General features: G+C 37.4%; 1 protein-coding gene across 1 annotated transcript; it reads left to right on the plus strand.

Annotated features, from left to right (window-relative positions):
- Positions 1-106: 106 nt before the first annotated feature.
- On the plus strand, positions 107-23,664 carry LOC109109894 (unconventional myosin-VIIa-like). Its single transcript, XM_042725850.1, is given in 48 exon segments — positions 107-229; positions 426-467; positions 1,062-1,163; positions 1,248-1,394; positions 1,833-2,017; positions 3,933-4,054; positions 4,158-4,300; positions 4,427-4,540; positions 4,843-4,996; positions 5,090-5,166; positions 5,253-5,372; positions 5,463-5,605; positions 6,626-6,836; positions 6,989-7,124; positions 7,224-7,387; positions 7,540-7,680; positions 7,755-7,913; positions 8,650-8,739; positions 8,820-8,914; positions 8,999-9,083; positions 9,177-9,395; positions 9,478-9,687; positions 9,771-9,980; positions 10,088-10,255; positions 10,453-10,749; positions 11,421-11,578; positions 11,666-11,792; positions 11,921-12,040; positions 12,429-12,602; positions 12,693-12,920; positions 13,586-13,753; positions 13,862-13,979; positions 14,904-15,030; positions 15,184-15,338; positions 15,432-15,613; positions 15,730-15,848; positions 16,538-16,692; positions 16,925-17,078; positions 18,475-18,630; positions 19,751-19,856; positions 20,134-20,247; positions 20,496-20,561; positions 21,744-21,905; positions 22,000-22,185; positions 22,279-22,395; positions 22,490-22,573; positions 22,724-22,843; positions 23,231-23,664. Coding segments are annotated over 47 exon segments (6,696 nt in total). The 5' UTR covers positions 107-229; positions 426-449; the 3' UTR covers positions 23,321-23,664.
- Positions 23,665-24,475: the final 811 nt, after the last annotated feature.

Here is a 24,475-nt window from a genome sequence, read left to right on the forward strand (position 1 = left end):
AAATAATCTGAATTACAAATACAGACCTTCCTTTTTCATTATCAATATGGATGTGTTAGTCAGGGTGCAAAGTCAAAGTATCATAAACACCTGTTGTTCCAGAGCAGGCACCTGAGGTCATTTCTTCTGACTGAACACTCACACTGTGGGGATCTGTTCTGGCTTCAAAGAAGAGCGACAAAAAAATACTCATAGATCAGGAGACTTCATCAAATATCCACCAGTGAAGGTAGCTCACATTGGATTTCTTATGGTTTCAGTGGTTTGGTTTTGTTATTTTGTTCTACATAAATAGCTGAAACTATTGTATTGTAACGTGTACGTGTGTATGTTAGACGCCATTTTGCCTTTGTTCATAATCTCCACTAATGAATTTTTCTTGCCGATATTTGTTTCTAACATGTATCCTTTGTTCTATTATTTAGGCTGGGGGACAAAAGGACTCAGTCATGGTGGTGTTAAGGAAGGTAAATTATTTAAAGTATCTGGATACGGAAATTACTGTGGCGTTACCATGATACTTTTTATTCTAGGTTAATTTTATATTAAATGATAGTTAATATAACATGAATACAAATGAATAATCAAAATTGTATTCAGTAAACACACATGCAATTTCTAGGCCTGTAATTTAGGACCTAGAGTTCAACAAACAAGATTAGAGATTATTAGATGTGATTTATTTGTATTTAATGTGTAAACCTGGACTATATGGACTATAATGCCATAGAATTATCTAATCATGATTTGTCCTTTAGTTTGGGGTTGAACAAATATTGAAGTACAGGTACACACGATGCTGATGGTACCAATACCTTGATGCATGTATAAATAAAATGGTACAGCATAATTACTGTAATCATACCATGGTACATGGTATTCCAAGTTAGGATAATGTGGTATTAACACGGTCCATGTTCAGAAAGTCAGCATAGTATGAACATTTTGTCTTAAAGAAGTTTTAAGGTAAAGTATACTATAATCAGTTCCTTTGTATTCATTTAACATACACAGTTATTAATGTTAATGGTTTAATTTAAAATATCGATAAACCACTTTAGGGAGACTATGTGTGGGTGAACTGCAGTGATGGGGTCCAAATCGGAGCTGAAGTCAGACTTTCAGACACTGGGCAACTTCAGCTCATCGACGATGAGGGAAAGGTAATATAAATGCAAGCAGTCTTAGTTAACTGCTGCTTTTGACTGTAGAAGTGTAGCTGATGTCTTCTATGGCATGATTTCCAGGAGCACAAGATTAAAAAGGACAACTCCCTGAAGTCCATGCATCCCACCTCAGTGAACGGTGTGGATGATATGATAAGGCTGGGTGACCTAAATGAGGCTGGACTGTTACGGAACCTTCTAGTGCGCTTCAAAGAAGGAGCAATCTATGTGAGTTCTTAACCGCCACATTAGATTAATCATGTATACATTTAAATATATTATTCAAAATATTAGTTTTCAAGATCTGTGAACCTAAAATGACCAAAATAGTGATTAAATTGTCCACTTAATTCACCAACAGTTCTTTGCTCTTCCTGTTTTAATAACAAGATTGTTTCTATAGAAACAGCCAGTTCCAAGTTTGATGAGCAGATTATATTGTTATACAACATTGACATACCCATTATACAGTAAATCCAACATTCCGCCCTGAAGTCCAGCTATATTAAAGGACAGTTCATGCACTGAGCAATTACATACTGTAGATCTCATTATAAATTTATTATTCTTCCAACTGCAAAAGCTTAATAGATTTTCATCACATGGACTTTCTATAATCTTTTTAAAAGACCTTGAAACAACTTTTTGGTTTGTTTGTTTTGACAGACATACACAGGGTCGATTCTGGTGGCAGTGAACCCTTACCAGCTGCTGCCAATCTACACTCCAGAGCAGGTGGAGCTGTACACAGACCGGCGGTTGGGTGATCTCCCCCCGCATGTCTTTGCCATCGCAGACAGCTGTTTCTTCAACATGCGACGGAACCGCAAAGACCAGTGCTGCATCATTAGGTCTTTCAGTCATTCATACTTGGGAGAAACCAACATTTTGTAGTTGGGGTTAGGTTAGGATTTTCTGAGATTTAAACTTTTGGTTATGAAGAAAAATGGTAATGGCATTGCAAACCCATTTAACTTTTTTTATCCTTGTCTTAATTTAACAATATATTTTTGTTAATGGTTTAATTCACACCTTAAAATGTTGATCAACCATTTTTAGGCTCCTTCAGTCCTTCATACTTGGCTGAAACTGACATTTTGTAGTCTGAAAACTTTTTGGTTTTGTTCAAAAATCTGACACAATTTACTCAAACCCATCTGACTTTCTTTATTTTTATTTTCAATTTTTTCTGTCGCTTGAAAAAATGTCAGGGAATCAGCAACCCGGATAGGGGTTGGAAGATAATTTTACCAGCCAGGAACAGTGAATGAAATGTTCTGGAAAGTGAGTTGTGCCTCTTTGTGATGGTACCACAAGGCGTCGCTCATTAGTGGATCTCAGACTTCTGGAGGGGATGTAGATTCGTAGTAGTGAGTGGAAGTAGGCATGTGCTGAGCATGAGGCTGTTCTATATGCAAACATCAGTGTCTTGAACTTGATGCGAGTCATAACCGGCAGGGAGATAAAGAGAGGTGTAAAGTGGGCTCTTTTGGGCTTGTTAAAAACCAGTCATGCCGCTGCATTCTGAATCATTTGTAAAGGTTTGACTGTGCATGATGGAAGTCTAGCCAGAAGAGCATTGCAGTAGTCCAGCCTAGACATGACAAGGGCCTGGACAAGAAGTTGTGCAGCATGCTCCGTTAGAAAGAGCCTGATCTTTCTGATATTGTGCAATGCAAACCTGCAAGATCTAGCAGTTTTTGTAATGTGGTCTTTGAAAGTCAGCTGGTCATCAAAAATTACACCAATATATCTGACCGAACGTGATGGGGTAATTGCTGATGAACCTAACTGGACAGTGAAGTCATGCTGTAGATTTGGAGTGGCCCGGGAAGACAAGAAGCTCAGTCTTTGCCAGGTTGAGCTGTAGGTGATGTTCTTTCATCCATGCTGAGATGTCCGCCAGGCAGCTACCGTTGGATCAAATAGTTGAAATGAGAGATAGAGCTGTGTCTCATCAGCATAACAATGGTAGGAGAAACCATGTGCCTGTAAGATGGATCCCAGTGATGTAGTGTGTATGGAGAAGAGGAGGGGTCCAAGAACTGATCCCTGATGAACCCCAGTGACCAATTGATGTGCTTTGGATACCTCCCCACCCCAGGCCACCCTGAAAGACCTACCAATGAGATAGGATTCAAACCAGCGAAGTGGAATCCCTGTAATGCCTAATGATGAGAGGGTGGACAGGAAGATCTGATGATTCACCATGTCATTAATGTTATTTATGTTAATGGTTTACTTCACAACATTCAGTAAAATGTTGTTCATCTAATAAAGGATATTCTGTATAAAGTATCACAGATGATAAAAAGTACTATGAAATGGTCTGTATGACTTGTGTACTAAACCCTTTTGTAGCCCATTTAAAAGCATCTGTAGATGCAAACATTATCAGTGAATAACCACCTAATTTTTTTTTCTTTACATTTCAACCACTTTTTATGATACTTATTTTGCTTTTTGTTGCATTTTTGAATGCTCCGGTCCTCAATTTCATTATATTGAAAAAGTGGCCTGAATATTCGTAAAAAGTGTACCTATTGAAGGGTTTGAAACTAACAGAATATTCATTGTAGAGTGAACTGTTTAAGTTCATAGCAGTATTGTACTGTAAACTGCAGGTTTTATGCATTATAGGCAGCTGTACAAACACCCAGAACAAACTGGACCTGTATGTTGGAAACTCCAACATCTGTCATACATTCTGTTAGCGTTATCTGTTTGATGTGTTCTGAGAGTGTCTGTATGTGTTGTGTTTGTCAGTGGGGAGTCCGGAGCAGGAAAAACAGAGAGTACCAAACTCATGCTGCAGTTTCTTGCGGCAGTGAGTGGGCAGCGCTCCTGGATTGAGCAGCAGATTCTAGAAGCCAACCCTATCTTAGAAGGTATGGATGTTTATATAGAAATATATAGGATGCTCCTGCATCACTCAACTTTGTAATTCCTCAGATAAGCAATTCACTATTTACATCAAGTCTTATTTTGTAGCTTTTGGTAATGCAAAGACCATCCGCAATGACAACTCCAGTCGCTTTGGAAAATATATTGACATCCACTTCAATAAAAATGGAGCAATCGAGGGGGCCCGCTTCGAACAGTACCTACTCGAGAAATCACGTGTTTGTCGACAGGTAAACCATCCTCATATGAGATTATAATTAGACTGTATGATGTGAAATCTATCAGGTAAAGATACAGCAAAATAAATGTAGAACTGCTTATTTGCCAAATAAAAAAATAGCATATTTTTGGCACAGGCCCCACAAGAGAGAAACTACCACATCTTTTACTGCATGCTCATGGGAATGCCTCCTGACCAAAAGAAGATCCTGTCTTTGGGACATGCTGCAGAATACAACTATCTCACCATGGTACTGATCATCATAGACTCCACTCTCCCACTTTCTATGTGTATTTTATATTTGTTACAATAAAGTCATTTTGGAGTGAAAAAGAACAGGTAGGATAAAGTGACACTTGTGCAACACAAAAGAAGATATATGCTTCAGTGCTGTTGTAAATGAAAATCAGTGTGGTTTGGACCCTCAAAGTACTTTTGTGTTCCTCTGGTGGGGAATGAAATGATGAATAAATAAAACATTTTCTTTTTCATTTTTGGGTGAACTATCCTTCTAAGCATCGTTACATTAAACATGATTATGTTGGCTTATAGGGTCAGTGCACTACATGTGAAGGACGGGACGACATAAAAGAGTATGCCAGCTTCCGTTCAGCAATGAAGATCCTGACATTCACAGAGAATGACACGTGGGAAATTAACAAGCTTCTTGCTGCAATCCTACACCTGGGGAATGTAGACTTTGAAGGTGAGTAGTAATAAAGAGACATAAACTACAGCAAAACTTTCTGTTTTTCAGAGGGAATGCTTATTTGAGCTTTATTTCCATTTTCAATATTAGAAACCATTATGAACAACCTTGAGAGCTGTGATGTTCTCTCTTCTACACATTTCAAAATAGCTGCACAGTTATTAGAGGTAATTAAAATTATATATATTTTAGAAACCAATTTTGTCTGCGAGCAGCACATTCAAGCCCATAGATCTGATTTTTCTTTTTGCAGGTTGTCCCAAATGCCCTGGATGTAAGCTTGACACAACGCTCTTTGATGACCAACAGGGAGAGTGTGTCTAAACCTCTGACCTCAGCACAAGCAGTGGATGGCAGAAATGCCTTTGTAAAGGTTGTGCAACCGAATGCAGTTTCAATTACAGTTTAATTTCAAATCTAATATACTCCAGTAGCTATAGAGTTCTCATCTCTCTGTGTGCAGGCCATCTATGGAAGGCTGTTTGTGTGGATTGTGGAGAAAATCAACAGTGCCATTTACAAACCTCCTCCTGATGACCCCAAACACATCCGACTTTCGATTGGTTTGTTGGACATTTTTGGCTTCGAAAACTTCAACAACAACAGGTTTGTCATATATGCATGTGATCTTTCATGTCATTACAAAACTTCTGTGGAACACAAAACATGGATTTTTGAAGACCATCTAACCTGCTCTTTTCCTTTTAATGAAAATGAATGGAAGACTGGGGCTGTTAAGCTCAAAAAACAAAAACAGATCATAAATGTATCAAAAAAGAGGTTTACAGTCTTCTGTTGCCATATGCAGAGGTTGAAAAGTCCAGCCAGTAAGCCTTTTTATGCAAGCGTCTGAGAAAAAAAGTGTGTCTGATTTTGCTCCCTTGGTGACGTGGCAAAGGGATCTCATTATAATATTGCCGCCCCTAAATCTGTAAGTTTCCACCTACGGTGCCATCGTTTGATTTCACAAGCGACAACTGTGTACCAGATCTAATGCCATGGTAAAAGTTTGAGCAAAACACACACAGATGAGAACAGAACACTATTTAGAGTCCTAGCCTCAGAGGAGACAACAGAGCAGTGGATTTATTGATTTATTTACTGTATATTGCTGCTGCCACACAGATCTAAAACCTTCACAGACATAGCTGACAGTGTTTTTAACTAAACTTGTGTGTGAATGAGAACTTAGTTTAGCACTCACATACTGTGACAGCCGCTTTCTGTATGTGTGCTTCAGATGTGTGCACTCAGAAAACCCTGTATCAGAAGTTTAAACTAATATGGTTTAAAACGCATGATTTCAGCGTGATAAACATGATAATCAGAACCAAAACAGATGTTTTTAGCAGGTCCGAGTTGTAATGACTTGGCTCTATTCAGGAAAAGGGGGCGGGGATCAGCAGCTCATTTGCATTTAAAGAGACAGGCACGAAAAAAATATAAATTTATGTAGCAAATGACACCACTTTCATAATGTTTTATATTCACTTTTATTAAATGGAAATGGCAACAAGGATATTCTTCAAAAATTCAGAGGGTTTGGAACTACATGAGGGTGAGTAAATGATCATAGAATTGTTATTTGGAGGTGAACTATCTTAATCTTTTCTGTGATTCCTGCAGCTTTGAACAGCTCTGCATCAACTTTGCCAATGAGCAGCTTCAGCAGTTCTTTGTGAAACATGTCTTCAAGCTTGAACAACAGGAATACGCGCGTGAAGACATCGTCTGGAACAACATTGAATTTAACGACAACCAGCGTACGCTTGATGTTCTGGCCGTAAAGCCTCTCAACGTTCTCGCTCTTATTGATGAAGAGAGTCTCTTTCCTAAGGTTCTAAAATATATTTGCTTTTATTTACAATATAGGCTTTCTTTGATAATGCATAAGTCAATGTGTGACTGCTGATATCTCAAAACGGCATATCTTTAATTACACTCTATAAATATGTATACACAGTTATGAACAATTGTAATTTTCTCCAGGGCACAGATGCTACAATGCTTAACAAAATGAATCAGGTTCATGGGAAGGGTGACATCTACATGCCCCCCAAAAACAATCACGACACACAGTTTGGAATCCGGCATTTTGCTGGAGTTGTCTACTACGACTGCAAAGGTAATACAGGCTATCAAAGTTCCTCACAATGTACTTTCACATTAGTTTTTTGGCTTTAAAAATATCTAAAATGTTTTATGAAATTTACTGTGCATATAGGTTTCCTTGAGAAGAACAGAGATACCCTGAGTAATGATGTCATCCAGCTGATACACACATCATCCAATAAGCTACTAAAGCAGATATTTCACAATGAGCTCAGCACCACAGAGGCCAAAACTAGTTCCAACCACACTATCGTCACCCCAAAAAACTCTCTCCGGGTATGTTAACACCAGCTAAAGGCAAATAGTGTACAAACATGTGTTGGACACTGGCATTCAGGTCAATAATACAAAAAAAAATCCACTCTTTTGCCTATTCAACCTGATAAAGGATTTTAATTTGCTTTACCTTTGATTTGCTATTCCTTCAGCAAACAACAGACTCAAAGAAACGTGTGCCTACATTATGTGGGCAGTTTCGCCAGTCTCTGGACTCTTTAATGAAGACTCTAACTACTTGCCAGCCTTTCTTTATTCGCTGTATTAAACCCAATGACTTCAAGAAGCCTATGGTAAGCTCAGATCATTTTCTTCATCCATTGACTCACTTTTCACTCAGTGACCCACTTTTCCATCTTTGTTTCAGCTCTTTGACAGGGAACTGTGTATCCGTCAACTTCGTTACTCTGGAATGATGGAGACTATCCGCATTAGGAAAGCTGGTTATCCCATCCGTCACACATTTGAAGAGTTTCTAGAGCGTTACCGTGTGCTGCTCAAGTCCAGTGTTTGTGACCCAAAAACTGTGAGAGATGATTCTGTGTTGTTTGACATGAATTTAGTGTTGCAGTGGTTTCTGTAACATACATTGGAACAGGTTTTGAAGGTTCTGTAAGTGATTTTAGCCGTTTTGCTTGTGTTTGACAAAGTTAGTCTGAATTAGAACAGCCACATCAATAACCACCAAAACCCCATCCTCAACCCTCCAAAAAGACACGTCAGCCAACACTATATCAGCAAACACCAGCATATAAAGAGCAGAGAGGCAAAGAGCACCCTCTTGTTGGCTTAAAAAAACCACTTCAGTTCACGGCTCATTTCTGTTCTCTCACATTTTGGTATAAAGATTATTTTATGTGGTACCTAAGAGTATTTCTGTCTTGATTTTCAGTTTCCTTTCTGTCTTGTTGGCATTTGCTGACAAATTTTTTTTTTTTTTTTTTTTTCAGAGTTTTGTGGATGTGGGTGAGCCAATTCAGTAGCTAAGTGTAGAGGAAGTTAGCAAAATAGCTAAAATCTAGTAGAGCACTTTTATAAGTGTGCCAATGTATTTTGCCATAAGAAAAAATGCATTTGTGTTAAAGAATATTAAATATATGTTCTTCTAAATTAAGCCTAAATATGCTTCTCAAGTAAATTGATCTTGTTTAAATGTTTTCTTTAGATGGAAAATGAGTAAAAAATGCTAATTAGCTGCATAAAGAAGTACTTTTTTTTGCATTATTGCACCCATTAATTTAATATTTACTGTAAAATTAAAGGAGAGTGCCAAGAAATGCTGTGAAAGCATCTGTGAGAACGTTCTGACTGAAGAGGAGTGGAAGATCGGCAAGACTAAAGTGTTTCTGAAGGTACTGAGGTGAATTTTACACGTACCATTACAGAATTTTTAAAGTAGATCCATTCTAATGTGATTCTTTTTTTGCATCAGGATTTCCATGATACTGTTTTGGAACTGGCACGAGACAGGTCTCTCAATGAGAAGGCACTTCTTATTCAGAAAGTCCTGAGAGGATTTAAACACAGGTAAAAGACTGAGGATAATCTCCTACGTTTGTAGAGAAAATTGTCACTCATTGGTTTATCATTTGCCATTTTGTTTTCTTACAGGAAAGTGTTCCTGAGAAAGAGAAGAGCAGCTGTGACCATACAGAAAACCTGGCGAGGACACAAAGTCAGAAAACTTTACAGAGTGGTACGTTGTCCTCTTAACTGCAGACTGACAGTTTCTAAATGTTGATAGTCATTGCTTGTACCTATATGTAGAGTGTCACTTCCCTTTCTGCAGGTCCAGTTGGGTTTTGCCCGTCTGCAGGCTCAAGTACGCTCTCGTCAGTTGACCAGGCATTATAAACAGAAGCGACAAGCAACTATTCTGCTTCAGGCTCAGACTCGTGGCTACCTGATGAGGAAGGAGTGGAAACGAAAGAGAGCGGCAGTGGTACTCCTGCAGGCTTACACCAGAGGAACTCTAGCCAGAAAAGCTGTCAAGAAGATGAAGAGAGATGTAGGAAATTTTCTGATGACAGTTTGCTAAATATCTCAGGTTACGTGTCATCTTCATCTGTTGCTGTCTCTGTTGTTTGCAGGCTTTCCTCTCACTTCAGGAACGCAGAGCAGAAGAACTTGCTGCTCTAGAGAGGCAAAGGAGGCTTGATGAAATTCTGCGGCAGAAAAAAGAAAGAGAGGCGGCTGAACAGATGGAATCCTCTACAGACCAGGAAATGGTGGATGATATCTTTGGCTTCTTGCCTAGCATGGTTGGCGGACAGGAGGGCCAGGCACCTGTGGGCTTTGAGGTCAGAGATCAAACTTCTCAAAAAAGCATAATGTTAACATTTGGATAACAATAACATTAAAACCATAAACATTGTGTTTTTAGGACATTGAGGGAAAGCGAGTGGTGCTTGAAGAGGTGGATCTGGATGATGCGCCAGGGATGGAGATTCCTGAGGAAGACTTTGATGATTTGGATGAGTACTCGTTCTCCAAGTTTGCTTCCATGTACTTCCAGGGTGCTGCCACACCCACACACATTCGCCAGAGATTACGTCAGCCTCTGCTCTACCATGAGGATGAGAATGATGTCCTGGTAAAGCCACCTTTGACTTTGACCAGCTTTTGGTTGATTTAGGATGTTCTTCTGATGTGCCACATTAACAATATGTGCTTACTACACTCTTCTCTTCTTCTCCACAGGCTTCACTAACCGTTTGGTGGATGATCTTGAGATTTATGGGTGATCTTCCTGAACCAAAGGCTCAGGGGGTCTCCAGAAGTGGACCAGCCTTTGCAGAAGGCTCTCTCCAGAAGGATGTGGCCTCCAGACAGGATAGACGCCTCAGCCATATGGTGGGCCTGGACCAGGTGAGGAAGCTCATTTTTATTACATATTTTACAGCTGGAAAAAAAAAAAATAACAGCGGGTCAGACTAGCTGGCCGGCCAGCTAAAAACCAGCTTGGACATGTTGGGAGACCAGCTAAGACCAGCAATACAGGTCTTTTAGCAACTCAGAAAAAAAATGCAGCCTTTTCTGAAAGTGTTGATGTCTCATTATTTCAGAGAATGAAAAATACAAGAAACCCTCCAAACAGGAAACTCAGTACAGTTCCAGAAGACGCTTCCCGCAACAGAAAATCTTCAACTTTTACAGACATACTGGCCCGGAACAAAAAATCTGTCCAAGATGATGGTGTTCCAAGCCGCAAACTATCTGCCATACCAGAGCAGGGTCCAAAAAACAGGAAGACTTCAACTTTTACTGATATAATGTCCCGAAACAAAAGGAGCTCCACAGCTCCTGAGGGGACTCAATCCAACAGAGGAACCAGTAGAAAACCATCTGTTATAGCAGAAGAGGTGAGACATAAATGATGCCAATAGGTCAATGATGTGACACTCATTATCTGTTCATTTTGATGAATTTAACGAGTAGATAGGAAAGTAATATATATATTTTGTAAAAAAAAACTAAGTACCATTAGTACCAATTCATATTTGTACCCACTTGTAGTCAACCACTTTTAAACGCTCCTGTGTGTTTTTGCATGCACGCTCTGATTTCGAATTACAAAACCACAAGTTTATTTACATGTTTTTGCAGCGTTGAGTATTGTAGCTAATCACATGCCCTGGGCGGAGCGATATACCTGACAAACTGATGCCAGAAATAGACCTGTGCATTAAGTGATACAGAGTAAATTCAGAGTAACAAAACTACAAGAGCAACAAGCCTGAATATATTTAGCAGCATTTACAGTTAAAACACTCTTTTTGATGTGTCTTTCTAAAGGCAATGTTTAAAAAATCTCAAATCTAAAAATACTTCAAAATATTTACTGCATTATTATTTAATTGTACTTGCTATACTACTACAGTACTTAAAAAAAAGGATTTTTTTTGGGGGGTCTTTGTCACTTTTTTTCACCCATGATGAGTTTGCATCTCTGATTATTACAATAATATCTTAAATGCAACAAATAGGTTAATGATTTATAATCTTTATAATCCCATTAACTCTTTATGTAAAGGCAGAAGATGGGACTGAAGTTTCCAAACAACCCACTGTGCAAACTATTAGTGAAGAAGATGAAATGAACACAGACAGACTCACCCTGGACCGGCCAATGACATCTCTTGAAAAGTTGCATATCATTGTTGGATATGCCATTGTCAAACGTGACCTCAGGTTGTTAATTATTTAAAACCACAAGTCATCTATTTCTTAGTGGTCAGATGTTTCTGCTTCTAAGTCTTTAATGTCTTTCATTGTTAGGGATGAAATCTACTGCCAGATCTGTAAGCAGCTCCAAGAGAACTCAAACCGTGGTAGCTTCTTCCGTGGCTGGATCCTCCTGTGCATCTGTTTGGGCATTTTTCCTCCTACCGAGCGCTTCATCAAGGTGAATAAAGGACCATCTTCCTTATTAAACTCTTTGATGCATGATTTAACTTTTTCTTTAAGGGGTAATACATTTGAACTTGTCTCCACGTTGTGTAGTACTGAATGTGTCGTCTCATCTCCTCACAGTACCTGCAAAGTTTTCTTCGTTTTGGTCCTGTGGGATACGCGCCTTACTGCGCCGACCGACTGAGGCGCACTGTTGCCAATGGAGTGCGTGCAGAGCCTCCAAGCTGGCTGGAGCTCCAGGTAAAGCCATTCACGCCCCATTCATAAATACAATGTTTTTGGACTGAACAACTTGCCATAGCTTTTCAAAATCGTTGCTGCTAAAAAATGAAGATGTCGATTTGGACAAGGAATCAGTTTTCTTCCTGTTTAAAATGAAAGGGAAAGGATTTGTAAATAATGCTTTCAGGAGATGGATCAATGCTACTGCTCATGTAAATAAAATGAAACACTTCTGAATATTGCCATAATGATGGGCAGCTCATTGAAAGTAATGACTTCTGTTGCATTATTGCTGTAAATTGCTGTATGTGTGAAACCCCTTAGGTCTTAATTCTCCTATGGTCCAGTAACAAACATCTACCATAGATTTGAAGCTATAATTCATGCCCTCACTGTTTCATCACAGGCCACCAAGTCCAAGAGACCCATTGGCATCTCAGTAACTATGATGGATGGCAGGACTATCAGTTTGCCTGTAGACTCTGCCTCCACATCTAAAGAGGTCTGCCAAACGCTCTCACAGAAAGTCAAGCTTCAGGACACATTTGGCTTCTCACTTTACATAGCTTTATATGACAAGGTATGAAGCCTTCACACTGGAATTAAGAGTTTGAGTCAGATTTTCTGTATTATTAGAATTTAAGACATGGTATTGTGCTCCCTCTTTTAGGTGTGGTCCCTAGGTAGTGGCAGTGAGCATGTGATGGATGCCATCTCTCAGTGTGAGCAGGAAGTGAAAAGGAAGGGTGGGCAGGAGCAACATGCCCCTTGGCGTCTCTTCTTCCGGAAAGAGATCTTCACACCTTGGCATGACTGCAGCCAGGATAACGTCAGCACAGACATTATCTACAGACAGGTCATCAGAGGCCTGAAATCTGGAGAATACCAGTGTGAGAAGGTGTGCTTGAGACCATTTTTAGTATCAGTTGACCCAAAAGTGAAACTTCTGTCATAATTTTCTCACCTTATTGTCATTCAAACTTGTTTGACTTTGTCTTCTGTGGAACACAAAAGAAGTTATTTTGAAGAATGTCAACCAAACGTTTTCAGGTCCCATTGACTTCAATAGATTTATTGACTCGAGAAAAATACTATGGAAGTCAATAGCACCCGGAACTGTTTGGTTACCAACATTCTTCAAAATACCTTCTTTTGTGTTCCACAGAAGAAAGTAAGTCATACGGGTTTGGGATGACTTGAGGGATAGTAAATGTTGACAGATTTTTCATTTTGGGTAGACTATGCCTTTAATTTATTTTTTTGTACTTCATGCATTCAGTGAATTTCATGTTGTGCTGATTAAAACGGCAGTCATCATGGACTTTCTAGCAGTGTGAATTCAGCATCAAGCCAATTTAATAGTTTCCTGTTACCAGTGCCATTGTAGAATTGTTTTATTAATAGTCAGCCATTATTATTTTATCCAGTGGGTGAAAGAGTCCATTAAAAGGGGTTATTGAGATAAATTGAGTAATTTTTTGCAGAACATATGATCTTATCCCACAGTAGGGGACCACATCATGTCATTCATTCTATGGCATTTCACCTTTGTGTTTGTATCAGGAGGAAGACACTGTTGCGCTTGCAGCAAAGCACTTCTATGTGCAGTTTGGATCAGACATGAGTATGGAGAATATTAGGACTGTAGTTAAGGAGTGCATTAACTCCAAACTTCTGGAGGCCAAGTCAGAAGAAAAGTGGACCCAGATGGTCAACACAGCACATGCTCAGGTACAGATGTTTCTATTATTGCTTATGTTAAAATAAACATACAGTAATAAAGCTTTCCACCTGTTTGAAAGCCAAAGCATTTTACAAGCATTGGTCTCTTTTTTTTAGGGCCCATTAATAAACACTCGGACCAAGTCTGATAAAGTCAAAGCAGAGGTGGTTGACTATGCTCGTCAAAAGTGGTCAATGTTCTTCTCCAAATTTTTTGAAGTTGCCAAGTTATCTGGTATGTACTACATGCTAAGATGAGTATTATACTACTGTTCAAAATTTGGGGTCAGTAAGATTTTTGAAAGAAATAAGTACATTAAATACTTTTAACTATAAAAAATGACAGACGAGACAATTATAATTTTACAAAATGTTTTTATAAAAGATCTCTAAATAAATGTGTATTTGATCTTTCTATTCATCAAAGAATCCTGAAAAAATGGTTTCCACAAAGCAGCATATTTGTTTTCAGCATTTTAAATAATACAAAATGTTTCATATTAGAATGCTTTCTGAAGTATCATGTGACACTGAAGACTGGAATAATGGCTGCTGAAAAGCAGCTTTGCCATCACAGGAATAAATTACATTTTATAATAAATCAAAATATAAAAGTTATTTTAAAGGGATAGTTCACCCAAAAATGAAAATTCTGTCATTAATTACTCATTCCAAACCCGTAAGACCATTCATATACACGAAAAGTATTCTTGTAGCTTCAGAAAATTACGGTTGAACCACTGATGTCACATAGACTATTTTAACGATGTCCTTACTACCTATCTGGGCCTTGAACGTGGTAGTTATGTTGCAGTCTATGCAGCATCAGAAAGCTCTGGGATTTCATCAAAAATATTTTAATTTGTGTTCCGAAGATGAACAAAGGTCTTACAGGTTTGGAACGACATGAGGGTGAGTAATTAATGACAGTATTTTCATTTTTGGGTGAACTAACCCTTTAAATTGTAATAGTATTTCACAATGTTACTGTCAAATCAAATATCAAATGCAGACTTGATGAGAAAAAGAAAACTCCAAATTTTCCGAATAGTAATGTACATTGCAAATAACATCATTTCCACAACTAATGCAGAAGAATATGAGCAAAAACGTTTTAAAATGTGATAAACAAGATTCAATTTGTCATTTCAATATTCAGGTCCTCCTCTACCAAAGAGCAAGTTCATCTTTGCCATTAATTCAATGGGAATAACATTCCTAGATGAACGAGAAAAGAATCTCCTTGTGCTGTCTTACCCAGAGCTCACCGGGGTCAACGCTATCAGGTGAGTTGGACACCAGTTAATGTTTGTCAGCCTTGTATGTTGTCTTGACATTCACATGGTTAAAATATGATATTTTTGAATTAAATAAATATAAGTGATAACTTCCCAAAAATATGTAAATTCCCTATATTCTCCCTGCATTGTCTCCTCCAGAGAAAGGAAATGTGTTTGTTTGCTGACTCTGAAAGGAGACTTCACACTAAATGCAATCGCGGCCACTGACATCTCAGATCTGGTAGCCATGTTCCTGGCAGGCCTGATACAACGTTCACAATATGCCGTGACCCTACAGGAGATTAACAGACAAGGTAATATTCTGTATACATTTTTAATTTGATTGTTCATAGTCTATGATTTGATTTGTTTTTGTCTAATGAAAAATGGTTTGGATGTTTTTCAAGATGATAAAACATTTCTCAGCTTCAAGAAGGCAGAGCTCATCTCCCTCATTAAGGATGATGAGTTTTCTGTTGCCCGCGGCTGGTTGAAGGGTAAGAATGAGCGGACAGGAGAAATTGGCGCAGTCCCTGCAGAAGCTGTCTTGATTCTTCCAACTCTTACGAAGCCAACAAATGAAGTCCTGGTGAGAACTTGAATATGTTTTTTTTTTTTTTTTTTTTTGCTTTTCTATGGAGTTCTAAGTTCTTTAGATCTGCATTCAGATTTAATGGATTCGGACTTTTTGCTCTGTTTTTTTAGAGCCTGATCAGCTTGTCCCCAGATCAAAGAAAGACCATCATAGACAACACTGTAAAAGGAACCATCACTGAAAGAGTGGCTCCTTCAACGCTAAAAGATTTCTCTGTTGAATATTTCAGGTACTTGCAGCAACTGTTTGACCACATTATTATTGCTCTTATTTAAAACATACTCAGTTCTTAAAGGGGTCATCGGATGCCCATTTTCCACAAGTTGATATCATTCTTTAGGGTCTTAATGAAAAGTCTGTAACATAGTTTGGTTAATTTCTCAATGGTAGTGTAAAACAACACCCTTTTTACCCTGTCAAAAACAGCTCTTTTCAGAGCAAGCCGTTTTGTAGCATTTTCCTTTAAATGTTAATGAGCTATGAAAAACCCACCCCTCCATCCCAAACCACACTATTAGGAAATGTTAACTTCAAATATAAAATTAAAAAAAACAATAACCAAATTATTAAAAAATGATTTGCAAAGATTAATTAAAAAAAACTTTATACTCACTTCTGTTTGAAGCTGGATCACGAATGATTCGCGTGAACATAGACACATTTAGGTAGATTGTGATGTCACACAGACAGGCATCTGAGATTGGCTCGATTTGAGAAAGGGTAAAAGGTAGATAGATAAAATAAAAATAAAAATAAAACACTGGGTGGATTTTTATCATTATAGGGTGGTTGTGTATACACACTGCCAACACACATTTCAGTTCAAACAACTTGTAAAAGTACATGTCGCATCCGATGACCCCTTTAAGCATTTTAGAAGCAAACATGAATGACCCGTTGTTTTTGTCATTGTCACAGGCAGCCTATCAAAGATGTGAACAGACAGGTGATCTCTAAGAATGCAGCACCTGAGAGGCTGTGGGCCAACTCCAGAGAACCCATCAGACAGCCCCTGCTGAAGAGACTGGTGGGCAATCCAGATTTAGGCCCACTAGCCTGCAATGCCTTCACTGATATCCTTTGCCATACATATTTAAGCCTTTATCATTTATTGCACTCATGTCTTTGAACATTGCTTATTGCCACAGTAGCAGTTGAGCCCTTTTATTTACCTAATTCATATCTAAATGTTTGATGTTGGGTTACATAAGCACTGATCCATAAGTAAAACTTACCAGCTAACCTGGTTATCCAGGTAGGATACGACCCAGGAAAGTGCTGATTCCTTGACGAAATGGTGTGCACCTATTCTGAAGTACATGGGTGACTATCCCACTAGACAGGTCCAGAGCCCCCTGGAACTCACAGACCAGATCTTTGGCCCACCTACACAAAACGAGGAGCTCAGAGATGAGATCTACTGTCAGATCATGAAACAAATGACCAGCAATAACAACCGGTAAAGAGCATTACATGCTCAAAGTCAGTACTGCATTGCCTATTGAATGCCTGTACACTACCACAAACATTTGGGGTCTGTAAAATATTTCATGTTTTTGAAAGAAGTCTCTTATGCTCACCAAGGCTGCATTTATTTAACAGAAATCCAGTTGGAAAAAAAAAATATTAATGTTACTCCAGTCTTCAGTGTCACATGATTCTTCAGAATCATTATAAAATGCTGATTTGGTTTTCAAAAAACATTTTTTTATAATAGACTGATGCAATTTTCAGGATTCTTCGATGAATAGGAATAGGAATATATACTATTTAAGATATATTTTATTCATATTTTATTAACATTATACATTCTTTAATGTCACTTTTGATTAATTTAATGCATTTTTGTGGAATAGAAGTATTAATTATTAAAAAAAGAAAATCTGACCCCAGACTTTTGAATGTTAATGCACATGCAAGCAATAAATAAGAGTAATATCTAGTGCTGTCAAATGATTAACTGTAACAATTAATCGTATCCAAAATAAAAGTTTTTGTTTACATAATGTGTGTGCATATATATGTATATATAAATACACACACATATAGCATATATTTTGAAAATAATTGTTTATATATTTATATTCATATAATTTATATCATATATATATAAATATATTTAATATATAAATATAACATATTTTTCTTAAATATATACATGCATGTTTGTATTTATATATTCATAATAAATATACACCATACACACATATTTTATGTAAACAAAAACTTTTATTTTGTAATATGTTGTAGTTGCACTAAAGTCAGCTTGCCCTTAATAACAGTGAGGGGGAACTATGCAACCTTTAACCTCTCTATCCATCAGTGTTCTTTTTCTTTTAATAAGCTTTCTTTTAAAAAAAATTCTCATTTAACCAGCTTATAGGTCTAGAAGCTTTAGATCACTGGTATACAGTTATTTTCAAGACATCCAGTCTTTAAATGTCCTTTTCAGCACAGGACCAAACAGTCATACTTTACAGAGTTTCAGGTGCAAATATGATTTATCATTATGAAATTAAATAAGCAATGGATATTTCAGAAAAAAAAAACATTGTAAACTTTTGTGTTAGAAAACATAAAACCATATAAAACTTAGAGACTACACAGATTTAATAAGGCAAATAATTAATTCAATTCAGCGATTCCTCTGTCTGCTGCGCAGCAGAGTCAACAAGCAGACGGTTCATTGAACTGATTCATTGATTCACTTTTAGACATTAGATACTCTGTGAAACATGTTGTTTAAGGTATATATGCCATTTCAGATGCTATGTTTATAATGACATTAGTTTATAATAAATAACACTTACGTAATTATAATAAGTAAACATGTATAAATGTTCTTGCTCAATTAGGTATAGTGTGGAGCAGGGCTGGCAGCTGCTGTGGCTGTGCTGTGGTCTCTTCCCTCCCAGTAACTCTCTGCTGAAACATGCTCAGCGTTTCATTGAGACACGCAAACGAGAGCCATTGGCCACAGACTGCCTCCAGAGACTGCAAGGGGCTCGGAGGTATGTCCAATATTTCACAACATATGTTTAAGCTTATTTTATTTCAACCCTTACGTTTATCATTACAAATGAAATCACATTGCTTTATGGGTATAACAACAACAAGAAGTGCTATGAATGAGCAGACTTTATGAATTGATCATACATTCCTAAGCTTTAATATCATGTGAGTTCAGTTATAGAATCACTAAAAGCTAAGTCACTGTATAAAAGCTTATGAGAATAAAGCCTGTGTTGTTTTTTACTCTTTGAACTTTGGCTGGCTTACCTGAGAGCCATAACCTATTGGAGCTCATCTCAAACAGCATGTGGTTTATATTACTGGACTGATATACTGTAAATCAAGGGTCGGCACTGTAAATACTGTAAATCAGCGTGCCAACAGTGGCACACTGAGGGATAATAGCTGGCACGCAAGCAATAGGGAAAACTGCATACTGACATACATTTTGAGGTGATAACTTCTCATAGTCACACAGCCTTTTTGGGTCTATAAATACTATTAAAGTGTGAGAATTAACTTACGGTAGTCTACGGATGCGCGCTTGACCGCTGCACATACTAGGCGCTTCAGATCAAAGCCTCTACGGTCTAACAGTCTAACTGTGTTGGCACAGTGGTAAACCAGAAAAATTAAAAATGGCACGTCATGCCAAAAAGGTTGCCGACCCCTGCTGTAAAGCATGACTACATAAACACCCTATTAGCAGACGATAACAGTTTAAGATCTTAGAACAAGCTTGGCTTATTTAGATGTTCTAAAACAACTTTGCATATGATAGCCACTTAACACAGATGCTTTGATATTTAATATAATTGAATCAATAAAGATTGTTTCTAGGTACTAGTAATTCAGTCTTTTAAAATTTGGACTGGACCAGACTGGTGCAAATGCTAGGAAAGTGCCAGCACTGAGTGACAGGATAGTACAGAATTTACAGTGGCTTCATCTGCTACTGCAACTGTTCAATGACTTCCACATTTGGGAAACACTACTGTAGCACTATAGTTGAAATGAGTCCATAAGCTGGGTCACAGATGATGAGAACTGCATTGTTGATTTGGTGTGATTGTATGTTTACTTTGTGTAAGATGGCATTTGTCATTGTTTTTGTGCTAGAATGGAGCCCAGAAAGCTTCCACCTCACCAGGTAGAGGTTGATGCAATTCAGCAGAACAGCACCCAGATCTTCCACAAAATTCAATTCCCCAATGACACTCAAGAGGTAATGCAGCACGTACTACATGGATCAAAAAAAAAATGTTCTGCTCCCCAGTCAGGCACTAGTGCAGCATCATTTTTTTGTTTTTTGTTTTTTGGAGCCCTATTGTAGTAGTTTGCACCTCAATAACTTTTTATGATGTTCAAAATGGTGAAAATAATAACAGTTGAATAAACATGAAATCTACAGTCAATTTGTTGCCAATGCAACTTATGCATTTTATTCATGGAATATGAACCTAGTGTCCCTGAATTTATTTTTTTCTCACCCTTCTGGACAGAATTTTGAGGTGGGATCCAACACCAAGATAAAAGACCTGGTCCGGACCATTGCTAATAAAGTCATGTTGTCCTCAGCTGAAGGTTTCAGCCTCTTTGTGAAAACTCCTGATAAGGTTTGTATCTGGGTTACCGTGGTTTATATTTATCAGCCATGGCTGTAAACAGACTTTCAGGATCTTAAACCAATAGTTTAAGAACTGACCTTTTAAAAATCATATATTGTTATATCTTAGGCTGATTATTGGGAGAGAAATTGCCTCCTCAATGTCTACAGTGGTTACAGCTCATGTCCTTTCATTTTTCGTGTTCAGTTTTACATAACCTTTGTCTGTATATTAATCTAGCATTTTCTTTCTGTCAGGTTCTGAGTCTGAATGAAACTGACTACTTCTTTGACAGCCTGAGACAGATTACTGACTGGTCAAATATACAAAACAAATCAAATCACGCTAAAAAATAAACAACAAAATAACTTAAATATAACCTCAAAATCAATCAAAAATAAATCGCAAATAGGGCTGCACAATTAATCAAAATTAAATCGCAAAGACAATAAATCACGGTTCTGTGATCAGCAATAAATCTCCATCCAAAGGTCAGAGGGCGCTCTCACGCTGAAAATCCAAATATGCCCCGAAGAAGAAATCCAGGAAATGCCTATCGCTGCAGCTGAATTAACAGAAGATTTAACTTCTTTCATTGATTCAACGTGACTAATAAACACACGACTACAGCAATATACGGTTTATCTGAGTTCTTATTATAATTTTCATCATAATAAAGTATATCAATATTGAAATGCTAATCGACATAGCCTTTATCACTGCTTAGAATACAATGAAATATTGTGTGACTTAATTATTCTGTTTAAGAAACCACATCATCTCACAGAAGGATTTATTTTAAACACTCGACTGACATTATGAAGTGAATTTGGAGTTAAAACTTGTTATTAAATGCGGTACTTTCACGTGCTCTTAGATGGAGCACAGAGTTCACTGAGAAGATACGCAAACAGCTATCATAATCGAGAACGATTTCGTCAATTTCGTTATCCTACAATTATATCGTCTGCGATTATGAACGCGATTTTGCATAGCTTGTCAGAGAACTATGGCTCTGTGTAGTAAATGCTGCTCCACCTGAAAGCAGGTGATGGAGATTTACTGCTAATCACAGAACCGGCTTTACTGACTAAATGCGTATGATGATCGCAATTAATTGCGTGCGCTAGTTGTTTACATGTCACCATTTTCATCTAAAAACTTAATGCATTTTTGCTGTTCATGTACACAACAGTGGTGTTTTGGGGGTTCAAAATGCAAGATTTTGTAAATTATTCTGTTATTGTCTCTGTGTAAACTTAAAAAAAAAAATTGTGAATTTGTAAAAATGGTGACATGTTAAGTCTATATGTATTGTGCGCAGGCTTTTGTTGTTTCTTTACTAAATTACATCGCCGACTACTGTCCTGGCATGCATAGTACAGCATTTGTAAACATTTGCGTTGCTCCATGTGAACTGGGATTGTTTTGACAACATTGTTGTCTGTAGCTTTTAGTAAATTTTTGTCGTGTAAAAGTAAGTTTGAGTAAGTCACCATTTTTACATAGTTAAGTCAAATTCAAAACAAATGCTGTTGCTTATACTGTTTTAAATAGCAGGTGGTCCAGTGAATGTATCCTACACGGTTTTCTTTATGAGAAAACTATGGTTCAACATTATCCCTGGTAGAGATGTGGAGGCGGATCTCATCTTCCATTATCCACAGGTACTGGCAATCTGTGCTATGTTCTTTAAAAATTTTGGAAAAATTTTATATAGCTTCCCTGAAAGCATTTTTCCATATTTCTCACACTATCTAGGAGTTGCCCAAGTACTTGAGAGGTTATCATCGTTGTACCAAAGAAGAAATGGTGATGCTAGGCGCTCTACTCTTCAGGGTGAAAGTGGACAATGATAAAACTCAGTTTCCCATGATTCCTAGGATGCTGAAAGACCTGGTGCCTAATGACCAGCTTAAAGCCATGTCTGCTGATGAATGGAAAAAGGTCAGTTCCAGTACACTGCATTCTGTGCATTGTTAATGTGCAAGTAATATTATGCTTCTGAAGTGTTTCTTATTTATAACCATTTTTCAACAGCACATTTTTGCTGAGTACAACAAGCAAACTGGCACGACTGTGGAACAGGCAATGATTGGCTTTTTGAAGATTGTCTACAAATGGCCCACATTTGGCTGTGCATTTTTTGACGTGAAAGTAAGCAATTCGAGTCTGCAGCACAAAAATATCTTTGCTAATATTACTTTAAAAAAAAAAAAAACAGTTTATAAAATGATTTTTGATGTTACAGCAAACATCAGAGCCCAATTTCCCTGACATTGTGAGGATTGCCATTAGCAAACAGGGCGTCACTGTCATTCACCCCAAAACAAAGGTATCATCAATTGATATATCATTACTGCTTATCATGTGTATGCAACATTTGTATAACACCTCTCAGATGAATGTTCCTGTGAGCTTGAATGTAAAATAAATGTAAAATATGAATCATGTAATGGATCGTAACTCTGTTACACTGTTTGAAGACATTCTGGCAGTGCATCCATATAACAAAATTGCAAACTGGTGCAGTGGAAGCACATACTTCCACATGACTGTAGGAAACCTTGTCAGAGGGAACAAGATCCTGTGTGAAACTTCCCTGGTAAGTGACACAGATGGGGCTTTTTCTAGTCTTCAGTGTCACATGATACTTCAAGATTGTTTCTGTTCTGCTCTACCAGTACCAGTGCTTTGTTTGTGTTAATTCTTATATAATGATATATATATATATATATATATATATATATATATATATATATATATATATATATATATATATATATATATATATATAATATATATATATATATATATATATATATATATATATATATATATATATATATATATATATAATATATGTGTGTGTGTGTGTGTATATATATATATATATATATATATATATATATATATATATATATATATATATATATATATATATATATATATATGATCTTAAAATAATATAATTTTATCCTGTGTTCATAAGGGTTATAAAATTGATGACCTGCTGACTTCCTACGTCAACATGCATCTTAATGAGAAGAGAGGACAAAGACGGAATCAACACTTTGACTAAAAAAAAACGACCAGCAATGACTTTACTGTGCCTTTCTTTTAAAGACACATACACATATAAAACCACATCCAATGAGAAATGTTAAAAATAACATGAATTTATCCAACTAAATGATGGTGTGGATTTATTGTTCAGTGTGATATGCTATATATACTGCAAAATGTGTGATGCCAACTGTTTGAAAGCTGTTTTTCCTCAATATGTTGCCAGAATGTGAAGACTGTAATTTCAGTCAGATTACTGGTTGACTAATATTTAATGATATAAATGAATCATTACAGTCAGTGGATGATATTATTGGTGCATTTGAGTGAAATTGTCAAATAAATGACTATGAGGTGTAACTCGCAGCATTGTACATTGTGATTATTTACCATAGAGCTCAATGTTTTCTGCGTGTTTTCAAAAATGGAATTCCATAAGCCATATGCTTATGTCGTTTTGTCCTGTTTAAAAGCAAACTGTTTTAGCTCTTGAATCTGACAGAAGATTCAGAGATTCAGAGTTTTTATCTGGTTAACATTCATGTTACACTGTGCTTTGCCCCTAGGGCAACAAAGTCTTGAGGGGCAGCATATAATGAAGCTTGGAGACATCCCAATTAAGACTTGGCACTGTATTATTCAGCCTATTCTGGTAAAATAGATTCAACTAGATAGTGGGCTCATTCAGTAAAGTGCACTATATTAGCATATCATTGAAGACGGGCCCAGACAGAAGAAGAAGAGATGATGTATGTCCTACACAGCTGTGATCTTCCAGAATGAAAGACAGATTATAGCTCTTGCTGTTCGCTTGGGGCTCCACATCTGTCTGAGGTTCACGTGCCCTAATATTTGCCCTTTGCTGCTCCAATGTATGATGCCCCAACAGTCCACAGCAGGGTCCCAAGAAACAAGGACCCCTGTCTGTTATTCTCTGTCCTACTCCCCCTTGAGATTTCAACTCAAATTTCTTCTCACTCATTCTCTGAGTTCCAAGGGGCCTCGTCTGTCTGGCTTTCCACAGTCTACAATGGATAATCTCTAGTATTTATTCATAAACTGCCCCATTAAATGCTCAGTTCATCTTCTGTTTATTGATATGGTTGAAGGGGGGGGGGGGGGGGGTCAGAGTGGCAGGGGGGTTTGGATTTTAATTTTTCATTTGAAATTC

Source organism: Cyprinus carpio, chromosome B6 (assembly GCF_018340385.1).
Source record: "Cyprinus carpio isolate SPL01 chromosome B6, ASM1834038v1, whole genome shotgun sequence".
NCBI lineage: Eukaryota > Metazoa > Chordata > Actinopteri > Cypriniformes > Cyprinidae > Cyprinus > Cyprinus carpio.